At 59.4% G+C, this 27,880-nt stretch overlaps 1 protein-coding gene across 24 annotated transcripts in view; it reads left to right on the top strand.

The window, feature by feature from the left end:
* PCBP3 (poly(rC) binding protein 3) overlaps positions 1-27,469 on the top strand; it is a 273,712-nt gene extending 246,243 nt beyond the window's left edge. For 12 of the 24 annotated variants that reach the window (XM_060640661.3, XM_060640653.2, XM_060640641.2 and 9 more), the window contains 8 exons: positions 268-396; positions 3,573-3,716; positions 7,205-7,246; positions 16,347-16,425; positions 17,155-17,214; positions 21,682-21,734; positions 25,458-25,627; positions 26,714-27,469. In XM_060640661.3, coding sequence (XP_060496644.1) covers positions 268-396; positions 3,573-3,716; positions 7,205-7,246; positions 16,347-16,425; positions 17,155-17,214; positions 21,682-21,734; positions 25,458-25,627; positions 26,714-26,750 — 714 coding nt within the window. In that variant the 3' untranslated portion in view covers positions 26,751-27,469. Of the gene's footprint in view, positions 1-267; positions 397-3,572; positions 3,717-7,204; positions 7,247-16,346; positions 16,426-17,154; positions 17,215-21,681; positions 21,735-25,457; positions 25,628-26,713 lie in introns of those variants that run through there. The other 12 variants (XM_078452666.2, XM_078452665.2, XM_078452661.2 and 9 more) reach the window with 12 other exon arrangements.
* The last annotated feature ends 411 nt before the right edge of the window (positions 27,470-27,880 follow it).

Raw genomic sequence — 27,880 nt, 5'->3', positions numbered from 1 at the left:
ACAAATGCCACTTGCAGGTTAAAATGCCTCTTGTCCAGCGTCGCTGTCCCCGTGCCAGGCCACGCTGGGCAGTGGTGGGCTGAAGGCAACCGGCCCCGCCCCATGGGCCCCCAGGGAACGGGCAGAGGGCTGGGGTGCCAGGCGGGCGTGAAGGGGCACCATTGGGGGGGGGGCGTCCGTGCACCACGCCCTCAGCATACCCTCTCGAGCTCCCAGGAGCCCTGCCCTGGCTCAGGCTGTGTCCCCTCCAATGTCTCATTTCTGCAGTCCACAGGTGCCCAGGTCCAGGTGGCCGGGGACATGCTGCCCAACTCCACGGAGCGGGCAGTGACCATCTCGGGGACCCCCGACGCCATCATCCAGTGCGTCAAGCAGATCTGTGTGGTCATGCTGGAGGTACAGTCTGGGCATCCAGGGACCACCGCCAGCCTGCCCCGCGAGCCACAACGGCTGTGGCTTCTTCGTGTCGGCTGCGGCACGTGGCTGGGGCCGTACGGGGGCCAGGGGTCGGGAGCGTGACCGGAGCGAGAGCCATGCCGGGGGTGTGGGCGCCGGGGGAGGGACAGCTGCCGGCCGCCCGCCGCCCGCCCCCTTTGGCATGTCCCTCCTCGTGGCTGGGGAGCCGGGGAAAGGGACGTGTGAGGAGACGCTCGCATCACCGGTCGTCGGTCTGTGGCGTGAGGGGCATCCAGTACAAGGGCGGCCGTAAGCACGGCCCACGGACGAGGGGGAGGCCCGTGCTCACCACACCCGCAGGCGTCAGGGTCCCACCAAGGCACAGAGGAGGAAAAGCACGCTGAAACGCCCAGTTGTAAGAGACAGACAGGAAGTAAACAAAATGGTTAAAACCAAAGGAGAAGCAAAGAAGACAGCTGAGCGAGACAAAATCCTCTCGAAATTTGGGGGAGAAACCCCTGAGATTTCAATGTCAGCCTCTGCCCCAAATGCAGCAGGGCTCACTGAGGCCGCCAGCAGTTGCTGGTCTCGAAGCTAAAGTGAAGTGTCTCTGCGTCACGCGACAGTCCCCGACAGGCGTTGCGGGCTCGAGGGCCATGAGGGAGGGCGAACACCAGGCGCCCACAGCAGTGGACTCCCAGCCTCTGTGCCCTCGCCCCTCTTGTCCTCGGCTCGGCGTTCAGATCCACCCCCAAGTCTCTAAAAAATTTGCATAGTTTCTATTTTCCTGAAGTACAATATTTTGTGAAGTCGAAAATATTTTTCTAAATATTGGTGTCCTGATGGTCCCCAGCCACTGGCCATGGTGACAGTCAGTGCCGTTCTGGGTTCCCTTCCATCCCCTGCTGCTGGGACCCGGGAGGCGCCGTGTGGACAGACGGAGCGGGCCGGGTGCTGCCTGCACCGGCGGATGCCCAAGGCGGCGAGGAAGCACGCGCGTCTTGAGCTGCGGTGGCCCGTCAGAGTGCTGAGTCCGTCAGAGTGCTGAGTCAGAGTGCTGAGCCACACAAACGGCTCCGGGAGGGACATGGCCTCCCACGTTCAATAACAAGGGTTGGACTAAAACTCTCGGCCTCCCCAGGACTCCTCCCAGGTGGCATGGCCCACACCGTGTTCGCGGTCAGGTGCGGCCCCACAGAAGCAGGCTAGACCCCGTTGGCTGCGGGTGCTGGCACCCCAGGGCTGTGGTTAGAACCGCCCGGTCTTCCCGCGGGCGGGGAGGCCGACGTGAGACTCGACCGGGAAGCGCACGTGGCAAACGTGACCCACAAACGGGCTGAGGTGGGGCCTCGCCCTTACTGGCCCGGAACTCTCAGGGGTCGGGGGAACCGCCGTGCTTAGGGAAGTTGGGCCCATTTTTAAGTGAAAATGAGCTGGACGAACAGAGCAAAGGTTAGCGGACTTTCAGACTCTGCTCGGAGGGCCCCGCACCCTTCAAGTGGCCACTGAGAGGCCTGCCCTCTGGTGCGGGTGAGTCAGCGGGGCCCCGTGGAAAGCACAGGGGTCGCCGCAAAGCCCACCCGTCAGTGCCTGCCGCACCCCGGGGGAGCCCCGAGGCTGTGCTCAGAAGCCCTCTGTCCTATCCGAGGACATCGGCATGCACGGGAACCACAAACTCACAGTGTTGGGATGGTGGGCGCTGCCGTCGGTGGGGTGCCCAGCTCAGGGACAGGGCGCAGCCAGACAGAGGTCTCTGCTGGCACCATGAGAACGCCACTCCCTCGAGCTCCATTTAATCACGGTTCTGCCGCGATGAAGCGAGTCTTACCTGAGGCTGCAGTGAATCCCAGCTGCACAGAGACGTTTCTGGAGGCGTTCGGTCATACCTGCAGAAACACTGAAGACTGGACGACCCCAGGAGCCCATCATCACCCCAGACATGAGTCAGTTCGCAGGCCCCACAGCAGCCCTTCCTGCTTTATTTACAGCGAGGCTGCAGTGTTCCCAAGGTCACACAGCTCGGCCAAGGCCATACAGATTTCCCAAGGTCATACAGAGTGGCCAAGGGTACAGAGCATCATGTCAAGGTCAAACCTTGTGCTCAAGGTCACACAGTGTGCCCACGGTCACACAGCATGGCTTGGACTACAGAGTTGAAGCTGTCATCCCCTCTACTAAGCCTGTGCCCACATGACTTTGTGTCTCAGGTCGGGGCACTGTGAGGTCACACCCGGTAGCCCAGGGTGTGGGCTGGGCCTGAGTGGGCCCTGGTCTCGAGAACTCCCAGCAGGGACACTGCCCTGGCCCCCACCCTCTGCCTCTGGCAAGCGGTGTTGCTGACCTGAGCTGGGCCCTGTGGCCTCTGCTCCCAGGGAAGACGGCCACCTGGCCAGACAAGGGAGGTCCTTGGTTGCCTCTGACCAAGGAGTTGGGCTGAATTTATCAGAATCTGGCAGACTTCCGGTACTTAAGAATGTCATCCACCCCAAGGTAAAAAGCCTGTACTTTTGGACACAGAATAATCAAAGGAAATTCTAGCAAAGCTCATCAAGACTGTAACATATTTCATTTGAACTCTAAGTTTTTTTTTTTAAAAGTTGCTCCCTTTTGTTAATAGTGAAATTGGATGTTTCTGACTGTCCCGTGATGATGCCTACTGAGCATCATGACCCTGGCCAAGCAAAGCCTTTGGGGCTCTGAGCAGGACCCCCCCGCCCCATGGTGGAGCTGCCCACAAAGGCCAGCTTCATCCTGAGCATGAGAGAGAGGGACAGATTTTCCCAGAGGACAGCACCCAGGGTGACACAAGTGGCCCGCAGGCAGCCACCTGGCCATCTGTGCAGGCTGTGGGGGCCCCCAGTGCAGACTGGGGCTTGGTTTCCATTCTTACTTCTCAGGTAGTAGCATCCCACACCGCCGTGGAGCCCACCACACCCTGCGGGCGGATGGCGCCCGTGCTGGGGTGTATTTAGGGCAGTAGTTATGTGGAAGAGGGGGCCCTCCGGAGGGTCCCCATCAGGCAGCCCTCCCGCCGCGGGGTATCCCCTACCCTCTGGCACTGCCGGGGAGGGTGGGCGGTGCAGCGGGGTGGGCTCGGGAAGGAGGCCTCCCCGCGATCAGATCCTGACGCGAAGCTGCTCTAATGCTCTCTCTCCCTCTCCTGTCCCTTTTCCTAGTCCCCACCGAAAGGTGCCACCATTCCCTACCGCCCAAAGCCCGCCTCCACCCCTGTCATTTTTGCAGGTGGTCAGGTAAGAGCCGACCCGCTCGCGGCCTCCACTGCCAACCTCAGCCTTTTACTGCAGCCCCCGCCGCTGCCCGTTAGTGCACTCAGGTTTTCTCCCTTCTCACGTGCACGTCTCCCACCCCACCCACGCTGGGCGCAGAGCTCTCCCGGCCTGCCGCCGGGCACGGGGCGAGCTGGGCAGTGTGGGGCAGACAGAAAAGGCCAAGGCAGACGTCCCGCAGAGCCTGGACCCCGGAAGCGTCTTCTCCCTGGCCCAGCACAGAAGGACCCTGGTTCTGCCTAGGCAACATTGGCCCAAATCTACTTCGTCGAGTGTCTAAGGGGCTTAGCAGAAGGGCCAGAAGCGTTACAGTTACCCTGTGGCTCGAGGTTGAGACAACTGGAGCTGTGGGAACAGGGTCCCGTCTCCCCCAAAATGCACATCCCCAACTCCCCACAGAGGAGTCTCTAGGAGCACGCAGGGGAAGGGAAAGGTGACTTCCGGGTCACAGCGATGGCCCTCGCACTCCGCCCTGCCCCGCACCGGCCAGGCCGGGACACCTGCTCTGCACACCTGTTGCTGGGGCAGGAGCCGCCGACCTCCTTCCTCCCCCTTCAGCAAGGGGCCCGGGAGGCCAGCAGCTGCAGAGATTAGCATCTGAGGCCAGCAGCTCATCAGCAGGGCCCAGAGAGAGCTGAGGAGAGGGGCTGTGCCCGCCTCCTGCCATCGGGCACCTGTGCCACCCACCTCGGGGTCACGACAATAGGTAGAGAACCTTGGGAGGTGCCCGGCCAGGGTGCCTGGAGGAGCTCTGCGTCCAGTTGGCGGTGACGTGTGTCTTTGTTCAAGGGAGAGTGAAGACTGAGCATTCCCAGAGGCAACCCAGGTCAGGGGAGAATGGCCATGACTTTATCGTTAACAAAGGGGCAAATGAAAATTTTCTCCACATTTTAAAGGAATCTTATCAGATCCTCCAGATTGACTCCCACGTTAGGTGTTTCCAAGAGCAGCATGTGGGCTGCTTCCCACCGGGAGGGACCCAGTGGCTCCCACAGGGCTGTGTGGTTCAGGGAAGGCCACTGTCCACTGTGCCTGGCTTCTGCACGCAGCCACTGCGGGCCCGTCTCCCAGTTACCACAGCCCTCAAGTCACCCAGTGGCCCTGCCCTTTGTCTGGATCCTTCACGTCCCTGCACCCTCCCACTGCAGCCCCGGGACCTGGGCACGCCCCCATTTTACAGGTCAGAAAGCAAGGCCAGAGGTAGTCACGGGGGCACACAGACACAGGGGGCCTTGTTCAGAACACGATGTCCTTTCCCCTGAAGTCCTAGTAAGCTAGCAGGTTAGATACATGTGTGGCCTCGACCCTGACATGTGAACAGACCCATGATGCCACCAAGTGGTAAAGCGCGGTCTGTCTTCAAAAGGGAAGCACAGTAACACCCACGAGAGCCGGGGAAGCCGTGTGGGCCAAGGCCAGCGTAGCCCCAGCCAAGGAAGGCCGTCCCGGTCATCTCTCAGGGCAGCGAGGTTACCAGCATCGTGGGCGCTTGTCCCGAGGCTGTCCCCAGGCTACAGGCACCTGTGCCCCCTGAGACAGGTCTGGCCAGTGGCTCTTCGTGGTTGTGTGGAGACCGATGAGCCACAGCACAAACAGAAATGGGGTGTGAATGAGATTTAGCAGCAAGGGGGCCCTTCAGAACCCAGACCCCACCTGCCGCAGGACCTAGGCCTGACTCCTCTCTGGAGACACCCCTCACTGTGGATCTCCCACCTGCACTGGCTCTCACCGAGCACTGGTACCCGAGGGCCAGCAGGTACCCCACCAGGGAGCGCCAGCCTGCATTTCAAAAAATGTTTTTAAAGTTTCTGTATTTTTGAGAGAGAGCAAGCGGGGGAGGGCCAGAGGGAGAGGGAGAGGGAGACAGAGGATCTGACTTCGGCTCCGTGCTGACAGCAGGGACCCCAATGCAGGGCTCAAGCTCACAAACTGTGAGATCACGACCTGAGCCGAAGTCAGACACTTAACTGACTGAGCCACCAGGCGCCCCAACCCAGCCAGCCCAGTGTTTCAAGCAGGTCGCAGATGATGAAGGTTTCCTCCGGAGAACCTTTGTCTGTCTTCCCAGCTGTACCTTCCCTCTATCCATGGTAAACTGCTCCCACAGTTCAAATAAAACCAAGAGTGCGACCACCTAAGTGAGTAAAAACGTGTGGGATAAAGAACTGCCCTGTCCGGAGGTGTGTGCAGTTCCACTGGGGCGACCATGGCCGTGGGACGGTGTGCGTCCCAGGCCTGTGACGCGTGGTGACACACTGGAGCGTGTGCCTGCTGGCACCTCCATGAAACCTAAAGACAAGCCACGGAGCTTGTGCACAGAAGTCCAGAGGGGAAAGGGCGGCCCCACTGCCTTCCCCTCGGACACTTGCAGCGTCTGATAAGATTCCTTTACTTCCCCGTGGGACGCCTGGATGGCCCCCGCCTCCAGTGGGCCCCGCCCAGTGCCTGGTGGCCTTTACCTCCCCGCTTGGGTTGTTTATGAGGAAAACCGTCAGACGCCACCCTCGGTGCACTTGTGCAGACACAGGTGGACATCGCGTGCCCGCTTGGGATGTGGCACGGGGACCCCACGTGGCCGGGTGCCGGAAGGCACGTCCCTCCCCACCTGTGCCACCCATGCCCGGGGCCTCGAACGTGGCTGCCCAGAGCTGGTGTGGCACGTCCCACATGACAGCACATGAGGCCTGACAGCGAGTCTTTGGTCTTTGCTCTCCCTTGACACCTTGTGGATCGTTTGTTTTTGGCCGTGAGTTTCTGGGAGCGTCTCAGCCGGTGGACTATTGGGGTGGGTGGGGGCGGGCAGGGGGGAGAGGCGCCAGGCCCACGCCCGCTGTGGCCACTCTGAGTCACCGTCTTGAAGGTGAAGCCTCAGGGACCACGCTGGCCCCGGAGAACAACTGTTCAGCCCGCTGAGGCTGCAGGTCAAGACCATCCATCTTGTGACTGATTCGGGCACGTTTCTTACTTAATCTGCTTTTGCAAAATTGGTTTTGAGTCACCTTTTAAAGGTCCTTTGGTTTGGTTTTCTTGGGACAAGTACTTTGCAAAAGTGTTCGCTCTGAAAGCTGATAAAAATTGCCAAAGGCTAATAATGAATCTGTAACGGTCAGATCACTTGCGGGGGGGTTTCTATTAAGAACCCCCTCCGGGGGAGTGGGGAGCCTTCCCAGCTGCGCCCCTTCCCGCCCTCCCTGCCGGCCCGGCCAGTCTGCACTCCTGCGGCTCTCCAGGAGGTGGGGCGCGGCTCGCCTGGCCCACGTGTCCCGCTGTAGCGCCGGTGAGGCTTGGCCCCGCGACACCCCCAGTCTGCACCTCCCGGCGCCCTGAAGGACTCGCCTTTTGTCCTAAGCTGCCGGCGGAAGGGGGGATGCGCTCTGTGAGGGCACGCTCTCTCCAGAGGGCCTCGGGCCCGTTCCCACGAAGCCCCACCCCTGAGAAAGCCCGTGTCCCCCGGGGAGGGCCGCCGGCGGGCACAAGCGCGGCCGCCGCTTCACGAGCTGACCGTGTCTCTCTCTTTCTAGGCCTACACGATCCAGGGACAGTACGCCATCCCCCACCCAGATGTGAGTCTCCACTCTGCCTCCCTGGCCTTCTCTTCTCATTACCGTTGCCCACCTGCATGCTGCTGTACTTGCTACTAATATTAATATTACGCAATAATATTAATACCGTTCTCTCAATGTTCCCGACCTCTGTCGTATCCATATGACCTTGAATAACCTTTAACCTCTTAGCACTAATTCTACTTGTGTGGAGGACTTGGCCTGATGTCAAATTGTTCTGATTGTTGCTGCGCTCTGGGGCTTTCCTCTGCACACAGGGCCTTAGGCGGTGGCCGCAAGGCTGCTCTGCCGTGGCACCTGCCCCATCGGGTGCCCTGCAGCCACCTGAGAAGTTAGGTGATGTGCTATCAGACAGGTGCTCCAAGAGATGCTGGGAAGGATGTTTGAACGTCCGGTAAAGCCACACTGTCCCCTGTGGGGCCCGAGTTGAAACAGTAGCCCCTACACCCTGAGTACAAAAGCCAACAGACGTGGCCTTGGTGTTCTTTCTAGGGCTGAAGCCCCTTGCTCCGCCATCGGGGCCTGCTCAGACGTCCCTGCGTGTGTTCCAGTCTGAGTGTGGTATCCGAGTGGAGAACGGGGACATCCAAAGATGCACTGTCAGTGGCCCAGGGGCTGAGGGGCCAGTGTGCAGCAGGAACAGGGCAGCAGCTGTGACCCAAGGTCGTCTCTCCACAGGGACCCGGACGCTCGGGCAAGGAGGTCCTCACTAGTTGATCCGGAAGGGAGGGTTGGGGCAGGAAGGCGGGAGGGACCGGGCCAGGGGAAGAAGGTGGAGGTGCGATCGGCCTCCGTGCTGCTTTCTGCAGCGGCAGCCAACCTGGAGCTGCTTTCGAGAAGTCGTTTTCTTCTCTAAACCATTTCGAGACCTGCCGAGCTTCGCGGCCTCTCCAAGAAAGTGTTTTCCTGCATGTTCTCTGGGACCCGGGACTCACGTGGGAGGCGCTGCCGGGTTGATGGGTGCTCGAGTCTTCTGCCAACCCCTACACGGTCCAGCTGGGCGCGCAGGACGTGGTCAGTGAGATGTGCAGGCAGATCACTCCCGTGCCCCGCCTGCCCTCTGGAGCCCACAGACCCCTCAGGGCCATGCCCACCTCCATCTCCCCTTTGAGGATACGTGTCAAAGGCCGGCCTCTGCTAGTGACCTCCACACCCCGTTCCGTGTTATCGGGGATGCTCTTCATTCTCCTGTGAGTTGCTTAGAGATCCCAGGAGTGGGGAGGTGGTGAAGGTGCGAACCTACTCAGCCTTCTCAAAAGAACCATCGGCAGCTTTAAAAGTTAAACGTCTTTTACCTCAAGGAGGTTGCCAGCAGTGCCCACGAAAATGACAGAGCGCTGGAGGTCGGTCCGTAGGAGCCCCCGCGGCAGGCAGGGGCAGGCCCCGTGGCTCAGAGGCCTTTCTGGTTCCAGGCGGGTGACACCCTGTCCCTCATCGTCTCAGCCGACCGCCGACTGTGACGGGGGGTGCAGATGTTAGAGCCTGGGAGAAGGGGCGGCCCGTCCCCAGCGCAGGAGTGCGCACGGAGCGTAGGCACACGAGGGGGTGGGCTCCACCGCTCCTCTCAGAGGGCCCTGAGTGGGGTGGTGGCAAATCAGAACAGAGGCCAAGTGGGTCACAGGCCTAATTCCTAGGGTGGCACGATCTTCATTTAACGGGGGGCCGCTGGTCTTGCTCCTCTAGAAGTGCGGGTGCGTGTGCAAAAGCGGACTGGAAAACCCGGCTCGTGGGCTTTTCTCAAACTCAGGAGCTCAGGAAACACAGTGGTCTAGCCCCTCACGAAGGGCGGTTGACCCCAGAGAACAGCTCTGAGGCCTGAGATTTCCTGCAGCCCTAGGCATGGCCTCTGAGCTCACGGAGAAGAGTTTCTGGCCTCAGGTTCCCACGTTCGTGGGCGCACACCTGTCTCAGGCTGAGGAACTTCCGTTTGGCTGATTGATTTTTGTATCAACTCGTCGTTATGTCCCTCCATGTGATTTTCTCACTATCTCTTGAAAGCGGGTAGTCTCGCAGGCATTTTTGTCAGATTGTTTAAGCTGACTTATAACTCAGGGTTGCATAATTGCTTCATTGCCTTTGGTACGTCTCATGAGCTGGCGCTCTGTGCGGGACCCTCCCCTGTGTAGACCGGACAGGGTGGGGGACGCACGGCTGCCAGGACTCTGTAGCGAGAGCTCTGGGAAGTGCGCTTTGCGCGCCGGTGACACTGAACGCCAGACGATCGTGTTGATGCTCCATCCGAAACAAAAATAAACCAACCGCCTGGTGACATGGGTGATGGTGGCCAGGAAAGGGAACTTTTAGCTAAGCTTAGTATTCAGTAGGGATTTTAAAGGCCTCGTTTCTTAGAACCCAAATACAATAGTGATGGGAAATACTACTTTATTTTAAAATATAACTGAGTGCACAGGTTGAATGTTTGAGCCACGGTGGCTGACACACACACCTTTTAACAGCCTGGTAACTTATCTGAATCAGGCCCAGACTGTAAGGAAACCTGTTTCTTAGAGCTGAGTGTTTCTCCATCTAGAACTAAACTGTACGTCCTTCTTACATGCCCTGCTTCGCCCTCCCTGGAGAATCGCCAGGACCCACCTTGCCAGTTTTGCGGTGGCACCTGCCACTCGCTTGTTTTGCCCGAATCCCCCCGGACTCGCCCAGGAGAGGCACCGGGGCACCGGGTATGGGAGGATGTCCCCGGCCCCAGCCTCACCTCCAGAGCTCTGGGGGCGGCTCCCCTCACCTGCACAGAGCCTCCGCGGGGCCACGCGGCTTCAGACGTGGGGGGTGGGGGGCAGCAGGGACTCAGACGTGGGAGCCACCCAGTCCTCCCGCCCACCCAGTAACCTGTGTCTCTTCACTTCCGCGGTGTGATCAGCCAGCGGCAGGCCAACCCCTGCGTGTGACTCCTCTCTGCTGGTCTTCAGACTTGCCGAGTGACTCCCTCATGTGACATGCCCCTCGTCCAAGGGGCCAAAAGCAAGCAGAAAGCAAGCCAGGCGTTCCAAGTGACAACAAAGGGTTCGCCACCTCTGCCTGCTCGCCCGCACCTGGCTCCGACTGCAGGGCGGCTCTCAGGACGGCCACCCAGTCTCAAGCACGAGGAAGTGGTCGTTTGGAAAGCTCGTCGCCAGAATAAAGAGCCATGGCTTCCAGCAGCGGCGCCCGGTAACCGGGGGTCACAGGAAGCGTGTTCTTTAGGAGACAGTGACACAGAGTCATAACAGAAGGAAGAGGCGTCAGCGGGAGGGTGCACGTCAGGTCCTGCTGTCCACTCACAATTTGTTGTGGGTGCGGGGACTCCCCCGATGATCGCCGTGCGGTGGCACCTCGTACTGGGCGCAGTGGAGACTGGCCAGCACTCCGACGCCAGCCGGCTTCTGGGCCTCACGTCCGCCCTGCTCCTCCCAGGACCCTGCGGCTCAGGCTGGTGGGGAGGTGCCCGCGCCCCACCCGCTGCCAGGGCACCTCCTATCCCTGCCCCTAGGCCGGCTTGCCGGAGATCTTCTCTGCCTCCCTGCCCCCTCAGAGGCCGAATCTGCATTTCCATCACACAGGGTGATGACGATTCTATCAGATGAGCACTGAGGATTTGTCAGAATCAACAAAAGAAACCAGTCCTCACGTTCAGGAATCCCAACAAATCCCAAACAATGTAAATAAAAAGAATTCCATCTCGGATCTGTCAGAGTAAAATTGCATGACATCAAGACCAAAAGTAAATCTCCAAAGTAGTCAGAACAGGAATGTCAAGACAGCGAGAGAGGAAGGAGGGGACGTCTCGTCAGCAACTCTGGAGGCCAGAAGGTGGTGGTGTGATAAGAAAAAGTAATTGTCAACCCAAGTTTCTATCTTAAGAGGTTCTTCCAAGGACCTAAATCCAAGCATTTTCGGACAAATAGCTGTGACCAACAGGCTTGTGACAGATGCCTTCGGGAGAAGGACAGCGATTGTGGAGGCGAGGCCAGAGATGTAGGAAACGGGCTTGTTTCATTAACATAAGCACGGGCCAATGAAATACCGATGATTTTGACTACACAAAAATGTATACGTTTGGGCAAAGGAAAGCAAAAATTGTCTGTAAAGTCAACATCAAAGTTGTCTAATTTGTGGGATTAATAGAACAAGTAAACAAAAACAGACCTACGATTCAGATGGACCCTGGGGGAATGAGAACTTTCTGTAGCTTACCGTGTCATCCCAGAAGAGGCAAAGAGTTTAGATTTTAAATGTATGTATTAAAATGTGAAAGTGACCACTGACAGAAAAGAGTTTAATTCTGTAACTTCTGTAAAGGTATAGAGGGAGAATGCATGGCAGAAATTAACCAGTACAAAAGGAGAAAAGGATGAAAAACAGGAAAGAAGCCTGAGAAGATCAGGGCAATTACAAGTGCAAAATAAAATGGCAGAAATTAATCTATATGTACGTGTAATTGTGATCAAAGTAAAAGTGTTCCCGTTAAAAAATAAGGTTCTCGGACTTAAAAAGCAAAACAGAACAAAAAACAAACAAATAGACAAGCTAACAAAACAGGAAAAAAAAAACAAAAACATAGCGTTTTCTTCCCCTGGAGACACACCTAAAGAATAAGGACCCAGAAATATTGAAAGAAGAGAAAAAGCTATTCTGGGGAAGTACTGACTGAAAGAAACCTTATATGTCAACATTAATGTCAGGGGCGGGGGGGAGGGCGGGAGTCAAGGCAAATGCTATATTTAGTCACTTAGACATTGATAAAGAAGTCAACTTTAGTTGATATTTAGTCACTTACATGTTCACCAGAAGATATAAATTCATAATTTGTACACACCTTAAACATATCTTCAAATACATGTAAAGAAAAAATTAACAAACCATAAAGGGAATTTGACAGACATTATAGGTAGAGCCTTCATCTAACTCTCTTTCAATAAAGAATAAAGAAGGTATTGATGGTGCAGTCGGTGAGCCTGGTGAGACATAGATTGAACTCTATACAATCCTAAACAGCCATGGAAGTCATGGAAACTTAATAAGACTTGATCACATATTATGCCTTTAAAAAAAAAAACCCCACCATCTATAAAAAATTGGAATCCTGTAGGCTCTATTCTCTTACCACAAAGCAATTAAGTTGAAATCAATAATTAAAAGATGACCTTTGAAAAAAAAACTTGTATTTACTGAAAGTTAAAGAAGACCAAAAGGCCAAAATAAATGGAGAAGCATACCAAGTTCACGGGTAGGAACATGAAGTATCTTTAAATGTCAATTCTCGGGGCACCTGGGTGGCTCAGTCAGTTGAGTGTCTGACTCTTGATCTCAGCTCAGGTCTTGATCTCGGGGTCAGGAGTTCAAGACCCTCACTGCGGCTTCATGATGGGCATGAGGCCTACTTTTAAAAAAATTTTTTTAAATAAAATAAAATGTCAATTCTTCCCAAATCGAGGTACAAATGCAGTACAATTCCAATCAGAATCCTGACAGGGACTTAAGATGCTGTTTTAAAATTTGTGTTCAAGAGCAAAGACCAAGAAACATCAAGATATTAATGAAGAGACTGTATGCTAGGGAGAGCAGTCCCGGAAGATACGGAGATTTGCTGTAAGGCCAAATGACTGGAGACAGAGTGTTTTGGGCACAGGGACAGACACTGGACCAGCAGGCTATATCAGGACAGTGGGTCATCCACATGGGAAAAATAATTTAAACACTACTTATGTGTCAAGAACGTCAACACAAGAGAGGAAAATAGCACCTTTAGAAGAAAATATAGGAGAATCCCTTTCTTTTTCAGGTCAGGAAAAGCGGTCTTAAGCAAAACATAAAGCAAACCATGAAGAAAATATTAATGAGTTTCACTACATTAAAATTTTAAAATTCTGTTTCCCTAAAGACACCAAAGGAGAGTGGGGGAAATGATCTTTTCAGCATACACAGCTGAAATAGGATTAGTATCTGAAATACAAAAGGAGTTTTTGTGAATCAGCAAAAATCAACCCAGTAGAAAAATGAGCAAAAGACACACACATTTCACGGGAGGAAACGTGACCACCGCCTAGGCCCCCATGGCGGGCTGTTCCGAGAAGTGACTGGTAGCTGCATGGTGCATTCGACTCGAGATAACTCACTGAGTTGTGGTCTCATGGATACTTAGGATTTCAGCCTTTGTCTGCATTTAGTATTTGTTTCTCTGTTCCAACCAGTATCCATTGGAAAAGGCAAGGGACAGAGAGCTGTCCATTTCATGACACCCTGCCCCCCCCCCCTCCCTTTCCTTCTCCCCTCTTCCCTCCCAGCCCTGTGGAGGCCCTTGTGAATACTGAAAGTGATTCTTTTTTGATGGCAGAAATATTTCAAAAAGCAGGAATCCCCCTAGCCCTTTTCCTGCTCTTGCCTTAGAAAGTGTAGAAATTGTATTCCGAGGAGATGAAGTGCTTGACTGATTAAAGGCAGAGCCAAGACCAGAGGGAGGCCAGCTGGCATCTGCCATCCGTCCACCTCTCTGCCCACCCGCTCCCTGTACCAGTGTTTATCCAGTCACTGCCGTGTGCCCGTCCAGGCTCCCCAGGACATCACTTTACATTCATGTGCGTGGGTGGAGGGGACTCATCTGTTGGTGTGGCCATTTCTCCATAAAAAGCAGCCCGTGCGTGGCAGCCAGAGACATTAGGGCTGGGACATCTGAAGCCCCTGGGGGCGGCCGTTCTCTGGCATCGGCATGGCTGGCCTCGGGGAGTATTCACCTGGCCGTGCCCGGGCTGTGCCCAGAACACGGGCGGCCGGGCTCTGGAGCACACCCGCCTGGTGCACCCCGTCTGCCTCCCTGCCGGGGGCCGTGGAGAGACCAGAGGAGCAGCCAGGGTGACGGAGCTGTGGACGGGCGGGTAGGGAAGCCACAGGTCGTTGGGGATGGCGCTTCCCCCATCCTGCACATCGGGACCCGCCAAGCCCACTCCACAGAGCTGGGCGGTGCTGGGGCTAACCCAGGCCGGTTCCGCCTCCAGGGCCCCGCTCTCCACTGCCGTCCTGACCGGCACACAGCTGTGTGCTCTCGGGGGCTCGGGACAGATAGGAGAGGGCCCTGCTGTGGGCGGAGCACAGAGCAGCCCGGCCAGGGCTCCCCAAGGCCAGCAGGTGCCAGCAGACCTCGTCGCACCAGGGCCGCCCCTGGGCCAAGGGCTGAAGCCCCCAGGGGTCCGGTCACACGGCAGGCCGCTCTCCTATGTGAGCACCGCGTCTGCATCGAAATCCGAGCGGTGGTCAGAGCGCACTGTGCGCCGTGTCCCCACGTGCACGGCCTGTGCTCCAGCTTCCCGCTTGCCGTCTCCGGAAGTGGTTCCCTCCTCCATCCTGGGAACTCGTAGTTAACTGCCTGGTGGAGAAACCTTAGCCCTGTTTCCAACTCCCCCTTGAGGTGGGTTCACACCCCTGCCGGGTGTCCTCGGTGGCCCGTGCTTGCTGCGCACAGGCCCCGCGGCCCCGCGGCTCCCGGTCCCATCAGCTAGAGGCAGATTCATGGGACCATCTGCGGTCCGGCCCCTGGGCGGTGCCTCAGCCACGGACGGACGGTGTCACCCCCTCCTCAGCCTGCAGGTACTTGCTGTCTTTCTTACGCGTCCCTGAAAGAGGAGGCTTCTCTAGGCTACTTGCAGGGTGTTCTGCAGGCACCTTCCCCGCAGGGTCATCCTGCCTGTGCCTCAGGCACAGCCGGTGCAGGCCACGGATCACCTCTTGTCCCTTGTGACTCCGGCAGTGTCCCGTGACGGTATTTCCGGGGTGTGTTCTTCCAACACCTTCCTCGGGGGGCTTCGGTGCAGAGCTGCTCATGTCACGTCAGGCTCAGCGATGTCAGGGCTTGGGCAGGGGGGCGGGGTCAGCCCCCAGTCCCAGGGACAACGTTGACCCGCACCACCTCGTCAGGGACTCTTGGAGCTGAATCTGAGCCCAGGTCACCACATCCCCTGACCTATTTCTCAGGACCCGTAGGCATGATACCTGCACCCAGAGCGGCCCCACTGAGTGAGGTGTGGCCAGTGCTTCCTGGGCGGCCCCACCCAGAGTGCCACAGGTCAGGGAGCACCCCAGAAGACAGGCAGAAAGCTGCATTTCGAGGCACTCCCCCTTTCCAGGAAGGGAAGGAGAACAGAAACTCTAATGGCAAGGTCACAGGAGCCGGCCGGGAAAGATGGGCCGGGCGTGGCCACCTCCGCTGCAGGAGCCTGCCTCACATCCCGGGGGCTCACACGGCGAGGGGTCCGCCTGAAAGGGACGACCAGGAGGCCACGGGTCGGTCACGGCTGGGCCCCCAGCTGTAGCTGGGGTCCACACCGTGCGTCATCCTGTGGGGGCCGGAAGAGCCTGGACCGCACGGCCCTGTGCACGGCGAGCCCCCGTGCCCGCCACTGCGGCCACGGGGCACGGCAGACGGGGCAGGGGCTCTCCAGGGCGGGCCGTCGGGGGCACCGTGACCCTCCCCACAGTGGGAAGGGGCCCGTGGTGTTTGTCTTAGCTGCCGGCGACCCGCTCCTCTACCACCGTGAGGCCCGTCTGTGAAGGCTCTTGAGTGTCTCGGGTGTTTGCGCCTCGGGCACCATTGCTGCCTCCCCGACACACTTGTGTGGCACTGGGGACGCCGGCTCCTCCCCGAGGGCCCCGTCCTGCTGGCCTCCGGGGGCTCCGGGAAGGGCCCGTCCTCGCCTCCAGAACGGAGTCCAGGGCCGGCCCGAAGCGGGGCCGGGACACGTTCGCGTGGGGCCTGCTGTCCAGGGGAGGCTGGGAGCTGAGCGCGTTGCCCAGAGTGTGCGGTGCAGGCCCTGAGCATGAGCAGGCCTGAGGATATCCTGCTGGATGTCTGGCGCTTGGCTGTGGGCTGGGGGTCGCCGCCCGCCAGGCCTGTGTGAGCTGCCAGGGAGTCGAGGAGAGGAAAGGAATCGGGCGCGCCGCCCAGAGGCCCATTGGTTTTCCCAGGCCAAGTCCTTGAGTTCTGCGTCTGCCATGTGTCCGCATGGCCCCTCTCTATCTATTTGTACAACGTTCTGTTACTGCCTTTTTAATTTGGTGTGACTTGTGCTCGATGACAATAATCTTCTTAGCTCTCGTGTCCCTCCTACCCCAGCAGTTGACCAAGCTCCACCAGCTGGCCATGCAGCAAACCCCCTTTCCTCCCCTCGGACAGACCAACCCCGCTTTCCCCGGTACGTACCCAGCTGCCCTTTCTGACCTCCTCTCTTCTCACCTGGGGACTCTCTTTCTGAACGGTCTTATTCAGGGCGGTGAGCAGAGCAGGTACAGTTGTAGTTGTGGATGCCAAGGGCGCAGTGTAGACACGTAGCAGTGTGCACGTTGCAGAGGGCCGGGCGGGGAGGTCTGCGTGTGTCTCCTGTGGTAGGGTAGTCACCTCACGGCTGGCCTTCTTGGGAAGAGATGTCACGTCTGCCCCCTCGGGTCCGTGCCTGCTCTCCACTGCACACAGGCGTCCTGGAGGTCCCTCCTGCTGGACGCACCACCCACTTGGCCAGCCCTGAAGTCTGTTCTCCAGGAGCAAGAGCTCAGACGAGCAGACGGATGCCCTTCTGCAGGAGGCCGGTGCACATCCCAGGAGTGACACCTGCCCGGGACGGCACCCGGCCCTGCCCCGGGGAAAACGAGATGAGCCAGCCCCCGGCCCAGGGCGCGGTCGCCATCGGCACCCTACTTGGCACAGGGGCGGGGGTGGGCCTTAGCCCGCACTGTCTGGCCAGCTGGGCGTGCGTTCCTCCCGGATGACGGCAGGGCATCGCCTCGGTGGCCGAGTGGGTGACAACACACGGACATGCTGGTCTGCCGTGCATGCGCCAGTCAGATTTTGAGCTTCCCTAGTTGAAGTGACCTTGCTTATCTCCTTGAGGGCAAAACATTAAATCTGTTTCTTCTTTGCTCTCCAGGAGAAAAGCTGCCTTTACACTCCTCCGAAGAAGCTCAAAATCTGATGGGCCAGTCGTCAGGTAAAACAAAAGCACACTAAACGGAGAGAGAGCAGGCCCAGAAGGCCGTGCGTCCGCCCCTGCTCGGGCTCCGGGTCACTGACCTGGCGGGAGGAGGGGCGAGGAGGCCCGATCGCGTCTGCCACGGGGACTGCGAGCGCCTCAGCGAGGGGCCAGTGCCGTCAGGGGACAGAGCCCGAGCGGCCGGCGCCAGGCCTGCACGTGCAGTTCACAGCTTCCGTGTCCGGCAAGTGGGTCAGTCCCGAGTCTCTGATGGCCACTGAAGGCCCCACACGTGGTGGGCCACCCTCTGTGTTGCCACATATTCTCTGGGTGGCACGGCGCGTGGGGGCCCGCCGGAAAGAATTTACCATGACGTGTGCTTTCCGGGGACGCGCTTTGTAGGAGACACGGCACGCCGTCAGGGAGCAGAGGCCCCCGGGCCCGATCTGTCTGCACCCGTTGTGGCTGCGTGAAGCTGCGCCTAGGCTGTGGCAGGGCAGACACGGGTCTGCGGGTCCCAGTACCCGGGGCGGGTGGGGAGCGAAGCCGCTTGAGAGCTTGCGGCTGGCGGAGCGGGCTCCCCGTGAGGCGCCACCCGCTCCCCCGTCCCGCTCAGGGTCGGGGCAGAAGAGCAAGTGTCCAGCTGAAAGGGAATGCAGGAGGGCAGCGCTCCCGGCGTGAGCCTGCTGTCACCCAGTCCGTGTGTTCTGGGCCCCAGAGCCTAGCTGTGCGCCTGGGGCTCTGGGGGCATCTCCGGGCGAGACGCCGGCTCTGATGATCAGAGCGCCCCACGTGGGTTCCATCGCGGTGCAGCCTTTAACTCAGTTCATGCAGAATTTAGCGAATGAGAATTAGAGACAAACTTTTACAGGATGTAGATACCGACCCTTACTGAGTTGCACATCTACTCAGGTGGTAACGCACGTGTGCCTGCGAGCCCTCTGCCGTTTATATGGGATTTCGTACCGCTGCCCGGCGACCACCTTCCGGAGACAGCCGGGACCCAAGGGCCTGGCTCGCCCGGGACCCACGGCCCCCATCCCGCCGGCCACCCACCTCCCCTGTCACGGCTCCCTCAGCACCGCCTCCGGGCCCCAAGGACACGGGGCACATGTGCACACGACCTCTTTAAGGGGTCCCTGTGATGACCTCCCACCCGAGGCCCCGTGGGACCCACAGGGAGAGCGTGCACACACACGTGTCCCACCACGGCAGCCGGTGGAGTAGGATGTGTGGTGACAAGGGGCGACGTCACCGCTGCTCCCAAAGCCGGCTCGGGCTCACGTGGCGAAGCTTGACTCATCCAAGCACGTGGAATGTCAGCATATCGTGAGAGGATCCCTGCTGGGGCACGGGGTCCTGAGGCACAAGAGCAGATGTGTCTCCAAATGACCAGCTTAATTTCCGTACCTTCTTAAAGAGAAGTCTAATACTTTCCTCCCCCGGATCAAAATATACCAAGGTGAACCGATGGGACTCTTGTCGTTACGTCCGTCCCAGATGAGGCTGTTCAGGAGTTCCTGTAAGGATGCAGACAGGACTGAGGAAATCTCTTAAATGACGTTTTGGGTGTCACTCTTTACGGAACGCGTATAGACGCTTGAACAACCAAGTGATTGTACTGGAAGCGCCTTTGTGAAAAGAACACGATAAAGAACAGAAACTTGATTTGGCAAAAGGAGACGACAATTTGGGATGAATTAGTTCATTCGGGACATGCCAACCGACCGCCCCCCCCTTCCCCGCCCAGGCAAGACGGGCCCCGGTAGGGTCTCTCATGGCAGAGACTGAGGACCGCGGTGCATCTGGTGTTGGGGACACGAGTGCCATAGGAGATGCAGGAAGAGGGGAGGAGGCCGTGGTGGGGGCAGGACCCCGCCGGCTGGTCTGGGACGGTCTTGAAGGCATCTGACCCGTGTGTCCTTAGGACCCTCTGGGCCCGTGGAGAGTAGACCAAGGGGCAGGGACAGAGGCAGGAGCCAGGAGCGGGGAGACAAGAGGTCTGGGGCTCCGGAATATTCTGACGGTACCAGCCGGGCTGCGACGGTCGGCGGCGTGTGCGGGCTCCGGGGTCTGGGCTGCGCTCGGACGCGCGTGGGGCCTGCCGGGGGGAAGGGGGGAGTCCGCCGTGGACTCGGTGCTTGTGATGCCTCCAGACAAGGAGACGAGTGCTGAGGGCAGGGAGCCTGCCCAGCACGGGCTCTGTTGACACTATTTCCAGAGCAAAAGCGGATCCTGTCCTGTGAGTCGTCTGAGAAGTGGTCTTTGATGTGGCAGGCCCTGAGCTGACACTGGCAAAGCTAAAAATTGGGGGCCTGGCGACCAACTAGGCCTGTGTCTGCACTTAGAGCACCGATGTCGGCTCACCGCTGCATCACGGGGCTATCTGGGCTGCAGAGCAGTTCGGGGCAGAAGGCAGTCAGGGGCAGCTGGACCAGGGGTGCAGAAGGGGCCGAGAGCCCAGACACACACACACACACACACACGACCAGGGGTGCAGAGGGGGCCGAGAGCCCAGACGCATGCGCGCGCGCACACACACACACACACACACACACACACACATACACACGACCAGGGGTGCAGAGGGGGCCGAGAGCCCAGACATGCACACACAGACACACACACACACACACACACACACACGACCAGGGGTGCAGAGGGGGCTGAGAGCCCAGACACACACACACACACACACACACGACCAGGGGTGCAGAGGGGGCCGAGAGCCCAGACACACACACACACACACACACGCACGACCAGGGGTGCAGAGGGGGCCGAGAGCCCAGACGCATGCGCACACACACACACACACACACACACACACATACACACGACCAGGGGTGCAGAGGGGGCCGAGAGCCCAGACACACACACACACACACACACAATCGCACGACCAGGGGTGCAGAGGGGGCCGAGAGCCCAGACGCGCGCGCACACACACACACACACACACACACACGACCAGGGGTGCAGAGGGGGCCGAGAGCCCAGACGCATGCGCACACACACACACACACACACACACACACACACATACACACGACCAGGGGTGCAGAGGGGGCCGAGAGCCCAGACATGCACACACAGACACACACACACACACACACACACGACCAGGGGTGCAGAGGGGGCTGAGAGCCCAGACACACACACACACACACACACACACAACCAGGGGTGCAGAGGGGGCCGAGAGCCCAGACACACACACACACACACACACACACACGACCAGGGGTGCAGAGGGGGCCGAGAGCCCAGACACACACACACACACACACACACACACACACATACACACGACCAGGGGTGCAGAGGGGGCCGAGAGCCCAGACATGCACACACAGACACACACACACACACACACACACGACCAGGGGTGCAGAGGGGGCTGAGAGCCCAGACACACACACACACACACACACACACAACCAGGGGTGCAGAGGGGGCCGAGAGCCCAGACACACACACACACACACACACACACACGACCAGGGGTGCAGAGGGGGCCGAGAGCCCAGACACACACACACACACACACACACACACACACATACACACGACCAGGGGTGCAGAGGGGGCCGAGAGCCCAGACATGCACACACAGACACACACACACACACACACACACGACCAGGGGTGCAGAGGGGGCTGAGAGCCCAGACACACACACACACACACACACACACACACAATCGCACGACCAGGGGTGCAGAGGGGGCCGAGAGCCCAGACGCGCATGCGCGCACACAGACACACACACACACACACACACACACACACACACAACCAGGGGTGCAGAGGGGGCCGAGAGCCCAGACACACACACACACACACACACGCACGACCAGGGGTGCAGAGGGGGCCGAGAGCCCAGACGTGCGCGCGCACACACACACACACACACACACACACAACCAGGGGTGCAGAGGGGGCCGAGAGCCCAGACACACACACACACACACACACGCACAACCAGGGGTGCAGAGGGGGCCGAGAGCCCAGACACACACACACACACACACGCACGACCAGGGGTGCAGAGGGGGCCGAGAGCCCAGACGTGCGCGCACACACACACACGACCAGGGGTGCAGAGGGGGCCGAGAGCCCAGACACACACACACACACACACACACACACGACCAGGGGTGCAGAGGGGGCCGAGAGCCCAGGGACACAAACACACACACACACACACACACACACACACACATGCAAAGAGCCGCTCAGCACGAGTCCCTCAGCAGTCTGTGAAGGGCATCCCGAGCCATCACGCACAGGAGTAAAACCACGATGCCCGTGCTCAGGCATTCTTTTCCTTGTTTCGAGAGAAGCTGGGGCTCCAGCGGTTGGTTGCGGTTTGGCCCTGAGCTCACTCACAGAGCCTGGGCCCATGTGGGCCGTGTGGGCGGGTGCTGGGCTTGACATGAGCCACCTGCTACCAGGCTAACCGTGTCCCCTTGGTGTGCCCAGGTCTGGACGTCAGCCCCCCGGCCAGTACTCACGAGCTCACCATTCCCAATGATGTGAGTATGCCTGAGCCCTCGCCCGCCCCCACCCTGCCCGGGACCACTCCCCACCTTTCCACGGCTAGGTGCGATGTCCACAGACGGCATGTGATGTCACACCCCAGAGATACTAGACAGGAAGGGGGGGGCGGGGTTTTATTCAGGATTCAGATGCCAGAGCTGGTCACGGGCCCAAGACCCCCGAGTCTCCCATCTAAAGAGCCTGCTTCAGGGTTGGCCCTTAAGGAACAGGTGGTCCGGGAATGCTCTGGAGTGGACCTGCCCCGTGCACCCCGGGCCTCAGGGGGTCTGGGGTTCCCGCAAGCAGGGTGCCCCGGGTGTGTCTGGATGCCTGTATTTGGTGCCCACCACCTGTTCCCGCCCAGGGCTCAGCTGAGCCACATGCTCAGCCCTATCCACTTTGTCCTCTGAACCCTTGGATTATCCTAAAGATGCAGACTCTGATCCCAAACCAAGACACCGGGGTAGGTGTGGGCCACGTATCCTGGAGGGACAGCTGTCCATGCCCGCACAGGAGGCTGCTGTGTGGGCGACGTGGCCTTCCCAACTCACCTGTCATTTGGCCTCTTCAACCCTAGAACTGGGGCCTTTCCTGAGGATCCTTCACTGCTTTGCCCCTTGAACCAGCTGGGCAGGAAGTCCCGCCTCTTCCTTAAGAGAAGCACGGAGTCGTGGCTTCAGGGGGATGGTCCCTCGTGCGTGTGGACAGAGATGAGCAGTAGGGCAGGAGAGGAGTAAGGCATAGGGCCAGAGGAAGGGACTGCCCCCCATCCCCAGGAAACACCCCCTCGTCGGGGCCCTGGTGGCCAGCCACAGGCCCAGAGCCTTCATGGGTGACGTGCTCCCGCGTCCTCCAAGGGAGAGTGTTTCTGCTCCCGGGGCTCCCTGCTCCGTCCTCCCGCGTGACGATCCTTGCGCAGCCCCCAGTCTTCACCCACGTGGTAGCTGTAGGGACCACTCTCTGCCGTGGGGCTTCTCCTCCCAGCCGCTGCTGAAACCATTGCGCTAACGACAGGCGCCTTCCTCTTGTCCGGGCCTTCCTTCTAAGCTGAGATGAGCCCAGGGGGCAAACGGGACAGGATGAGGTTCTCTGGGAGAGCGGGGTGCATCCTGGGCACACGCGTGCCACCTTGCCCACAGCGCCGTGCTGCCAGCCTCCTCCGGGGAAGGGTGTCTTCTTGGATCCGCGTGCTCTGAGGGGGCCCATCCTGGGAGGAGACCTTGTGACAGCTCTGCTGGGGACTTTCTCGTGCCCCCCCGCCCCGACCCCCCCCCCCCCGGGGGAGGCACCTGGGCCCAGAGCCCATGTCCAGATGCATGCCTGCCATACCGCACATCTCCGTCCCTGGTCAAAGCTAGACTGCAAAGGGAGGTCCTGCCCACACCTACGTGTTGCCACAGCCTCTGGATGGCAGGCACGTGCAGTGACCTAAGTCACACGTAGGTTCCACAGTCTGGCCGCCTGCCGGTGAGGCCACAGGGACCCAGTTGGGGTCAGGGCCGGCAGCCTGTGTGTGGGGCTGCCTGTGGTGGTGGTCCTGCACTCCCCTGGCCTTGGCATCATTGGCCTTGGGCTGGTGTCACTGTTAGGCGCTCACTGCCTGTTTCAGAACTCACTTGGCCCATGCTGTCGCCGTGCATGCGGTTACCCTACACTTGGGCCCTGTCCCCGGTCCCCACCCACATCAGACAGAGACCTAAGGTTCAGACAGCGGTTCCTCTGGGGTTCAGCTTTGGATGCAGTTAGGAGGGACCGTGTTACTTGAAAGCATCTCTGTCACCTTCCTTTGGGTTCCTCTTGGGGCTCACAGTGAGAGCAGAGGGCTGGGCGTGGGCTGGGGGCCCGCAGGGTCAGGAGACCCAGAGAGGCCAGGTGCAGGGCCCCTAAGCTGCTCCCGCCAGATTAGGGAGGCCTCTTACTTGTCGCATCCCTTTTCTAGCTGCTGAGGACACAGCCACCAGCCACGAGAGCTGTGTACTCAGCCCCATGTCCCTGTCGGTAGCACTCGTGCTCTCAGTGTTGTCTGGAAGAGGGACGTGTTCCACCTGAGTGAGGAGTGAGGGGCGGCTTCGGGGCCGAGCCCCCAGCCCGGCAGAGGGGAGCTCAGGGCCCCTCAGGTGTGAGGCCCCCGGGAAGAATCAAGGGCTGGGCGTCAGGACGTTTTCAGCAAGAAAATAGGAAGAGGAAGATATTTGAGAGAACACGGGTCTTCGTGCCAGAGAGAGGAGATCATTTCCTCAAATAGGCTTTACTGGAGGAGAAAACAAGCCGGTTCTGCAGGAGGCTCTTAGCTCAGCTGGGGCTACTTGCACTGAAGGGGGAAGGTTCTAGAAGGGAGATTGGGCTGCTAGTGGCCAAAGTGTGAGGATGGGAGGGGAGGAAGCCCAGGGGGCCCTCCTGAGCACTGGCATCTTCTGGGGACTGGCCCCACATGCTCCCTCCATCAGGGTACGGTGCTGCCCCCATGCCAGCCCACATGCCCAGCCACGTGCCCGGCCGTCACCTGCCTGCCCCACTGGGGAGCCGCTCTCAAGATTCCTCTGCGGCCGGGGAAGGGCAAGTCAAAGATCCAGAAGGGTGACCCTGGAAGTCACTCTCACAGACCTCGAGGGGTGGGGCCTGGTGTGCAGTGGGCGGGGCCTGGGTGGGGGCAGGGCCTCGGGAGACAGGGGCGGAGGTGGAGGAAGCCGGGCGGCTCTGGAGCAGATACGTCTGTCTGGACGTCTGGAGAGACTGATGGTGCAGTGAGACAGCCGACCTAACCCCAGAAAGGAGAGCAGAACTGAGATGCTGCAGGTCACCTTAGGGACGGGAGCGAGTCGGGATGCACCTGTGTCCCCACGAGCTGCGGTCACTGCCTAGGTGCTGAGGTGTGTCGTGTGTAAATGGGCTTCCTCCCCGCGCAGCGTCCCACACCGTCTCCAGCCCCTCCGCGGGACGGCTCTGAGGCTGGCACGGAAGACTCGCCCACAGGGCTGCCCCGGGCCCGCCCCGGCCCGTGTGTGCTCTCAGAGCTGCCCTCGGCGGCCCCTGGCTGAGGGCAGCGCCCCGTTCTGCCCTTGGTAAACACCAAGAGGTGCCAGCCGCCCCCCTGTGGAGGCCTCCCCGGGGCCCTACTGCCCCCACACTGCAGGGTGGGCCCCCACAGAGAGTTGGTCTAGACCCCAGGCTGCCGTCCGGCCCCGTGCGTGGCTGCCTCTGTGTCCCAAGGGGCCCCGGCTCTGGTCCTTCTGACTGCTTGATTCATGATGACTGACTCCTCCTTCAGATGGCCCAGAGTGCCCAGAGGTCACTGCATCCCACCTAAACGGGTCACATGGTGGGAAGGAAAGGGAACACCCGATGCGTCCTCAGACTTTCACCCAGGCTCATCAAGAGACAGGCTTTAGGCAGCAACAAGCTTTAATAAACTGGCTTCAAACACTTCTCCAGCCGAGGACGCAGCCAAGAGGGCCCTGGTGCTGGCACCTGCGTGCTCCCCGGTGCCCAGGCCCTGAAGGACACCAGGGCAGGTGACGCAGCAGGTGCCTCTCGGCCTGCGGACCTGTCAGGACTGTGGCAGCAGGGGCACCAGGCAGGGCCCGGCCGTCGGCAGCCTGGAGTTCGTGGAGTGGGGCGCAGACCAAGGTTAGGCTGTCCAGGGGCCTCCCCAGGGCCCTGCGCACCCTCAGCTGGGGTGGGGGCTCTTCTCTAAGGAAGTCCTCTGTCCTTTTTTCTAGCTAATAGGCTGCATAATTGGACGCCAAGGGACCAAAATCAATGAAATTCGACAGATGTCTGGAGCTCAGATCAAAATCGCCAATGCCACAGAAGGGTCATCGGAGCGCCAGATCACCATCACGGGGACCCCAGCCAACATCAGCCTTGCCCAGTACCTCATCAACGCCAGGTGAGTGTTCACAAGGCCCTGCCCAACGTGTTGCTGGCAGACAGGGTGCTCAGGGGGACTGGAGGGCCCTGGTGGGAGCCCGGACCCCTGTCCCCTCTGGGGGCTTCTCTCTCCTGGCCGGGGGTGGGGGTGGGCGTGATGGAGACAGTCACCACACCGACTCGGGCCCCCACACCCCCTCTGCATGTTCACACCTGACCGTTCACCCTGGAGCGTCTCCAGCGCAGGGCTAGGTCGTTCCAGGCTGGAGCGTCTCCGGGAAGGCCAGGGGTCAGCCACACACTTGGGTTGATTCGGTTATGTGGTTTCAGAGATCACAGTACTGGGCCATTCTGCTCCCACACGCCCCCTCCCCGCCACCCAGACCCTGCTGAGCAGCGGATCCAGGGACTGTGTGAGGGTCAGAGGTTAGGCCGTGGGGCAGGTGAGGTCCTGGGGCTGGGACGCTCACCTCAGCTGCCCTGCCCAGGCGCATGTCGGAGAACACGTGACCACACCCCGGGAGGCAGGACCCTCCTCTTTAAGTCAGCATGTCTGGGCTCTCAGGAGGCGGTCTCCACCCCGCGTGCCCCTCCTGCAGCGGCTGTGTACAGATGGTTGTGGTGGCCTGTGCTTGTCCGTGGGGTTATTGTCACTCTGCTGATGTGGTGACAGGGAAGGCAGACCCCGCCGACCTGGTCGCCGGTGGGTCCTCCTCCCTCTGCTCTGCTTTGGTCTCCAGTCATGGCCACACATCTGTCACAGGCAAGAGGGAGACGGACACAAAGGCTATAAGAACACACAGGGCTGAGCGCCTGGATGGCTCAGTGGGCCGAGGGTCTGACTCTTGATTTCAGCTCAGGTCATGATCTCACGGTGCGTGGGTTCGAGTGGGTTCCAGCCCCGTGTCGGGCTCTGTGCTAACAGCGCAGAACCTGCTTGGGATTCCCTCTCTCCCACTCCTTCTCTCCCTCCCCTGCTCCCTTTCTCTCTCCCAAGATAAATAAACTTAAAAAAAACAAAAACACACGAGGTGAGCCTTTCGCTTCTGGAACCGTTTTACGAGAACATTGTGACCTGTCTCCTCCGTGCTTCTGTGTCTTCCAGGCTGACGTCTGAGGTCACTGGGATGGGCGCACTCTAATCCTGCCCTTCGGCCTCCACTCCGTGAACCTGACCTCCACCCGGCTCGCACACTCTGTACAGACCGCCCACCTGCCCTGCGTCGCAAATATAAATAGAGGTTTTCTTTACTAACGAAAGTTATATGCCGTAGACATACACACCAACAGAGCAAATCTATATTCTCTCTGTGTCAGCTCCGGGCTCTGTCCCCGATACCTCTCTGGGAATTAATTTATGCTCGTCTGTTCATGCATTGGCATGCAGTGTTAATTATTTTAAATGCTTTGGGGGCCTTCCCATCTGTGACATTTTAGAAATACCGTCCCTTAGCGTCAGTGTACCTGTTAAAGAATTGGTTTGACATTCCGACAGCACTTCCCACAAGCCGTCTCTCCCAGGACCGTGTTTGCTTTGAGCGGGTTCGCTCCCGCCCAGCTGTCCCCCCACCCCGTGCTGACTCTGCTCCCCGAAGCCTGTGCTCGCTCCCACGTGCCCACCGGGCCTGCGCTGGGGGCAGGGGCGCGCTCCCTCTGTTGCGGGGAAGGAGAACGGAGGACAGGGTCCTAACCCACTGTGCAGGTGAGGCCGTGGGTGCTGGAGTCTTGACCTCACTGAGTCGTCGCGTCACGCACGTGCTGGGGACGCACGCGTGGGCCCCCAGGCGTCTTCCGGGGTGGCTGGCCAGGAAGCGCCTCTGCACCGTGGCAGAGTTCAATAAATGTTGTGCGCTGCCCCCCACTGGCTCTGGCTCCTGTCTGTGCCCTCCACCTGACCCCGCCCCTGTGCGCACGCGCAGCCCCCCTCCGCCCTCCCCCCCCCCCCACCCGTGGCCGGCCTGCTGGCTACAGAAGCTGGTTCCTTCTCACATGGATTAGAATCTCATTCCCTCCCCAACTCTTCTTAAATATCTGGCTTGCAAGGTCGTTCTAGTGTTGCTTGTGCCAAACTTCCTAAAATGACAATAATGAAAACACCATTTCTAATTAGTAGAACTCACCTCTCCCACCACCACCACTGTGGGCTGGGGAGGCCGGGCCACACACGGTGACAGCAGCCACCCCCCGGCCAGAGAGCGTGGCTCTCTGCCCGGCCCGCAGAGCCATGTGCTCCACTCCAGAGCCGATGGTCGGGTCCGCTCACTGTGCTCCC

Source organism: Panthera onca, chromosome C2 (genome assembly GCF_046562875.1).
Source record: "Panthera onca isolate mPanOnc1 chromosome C2, mPanOnc1 haplotype 2, whole genome shotgun sequence".
Lineage (NCBI taxonomy): Eukaryota > Metazoa > Chordata > Mammalia > Carnivora > Felidae > Panthera > Panthera onca.
This window is presented reverse-complemented; position numbering and strand designations above follow the sequence as displayed.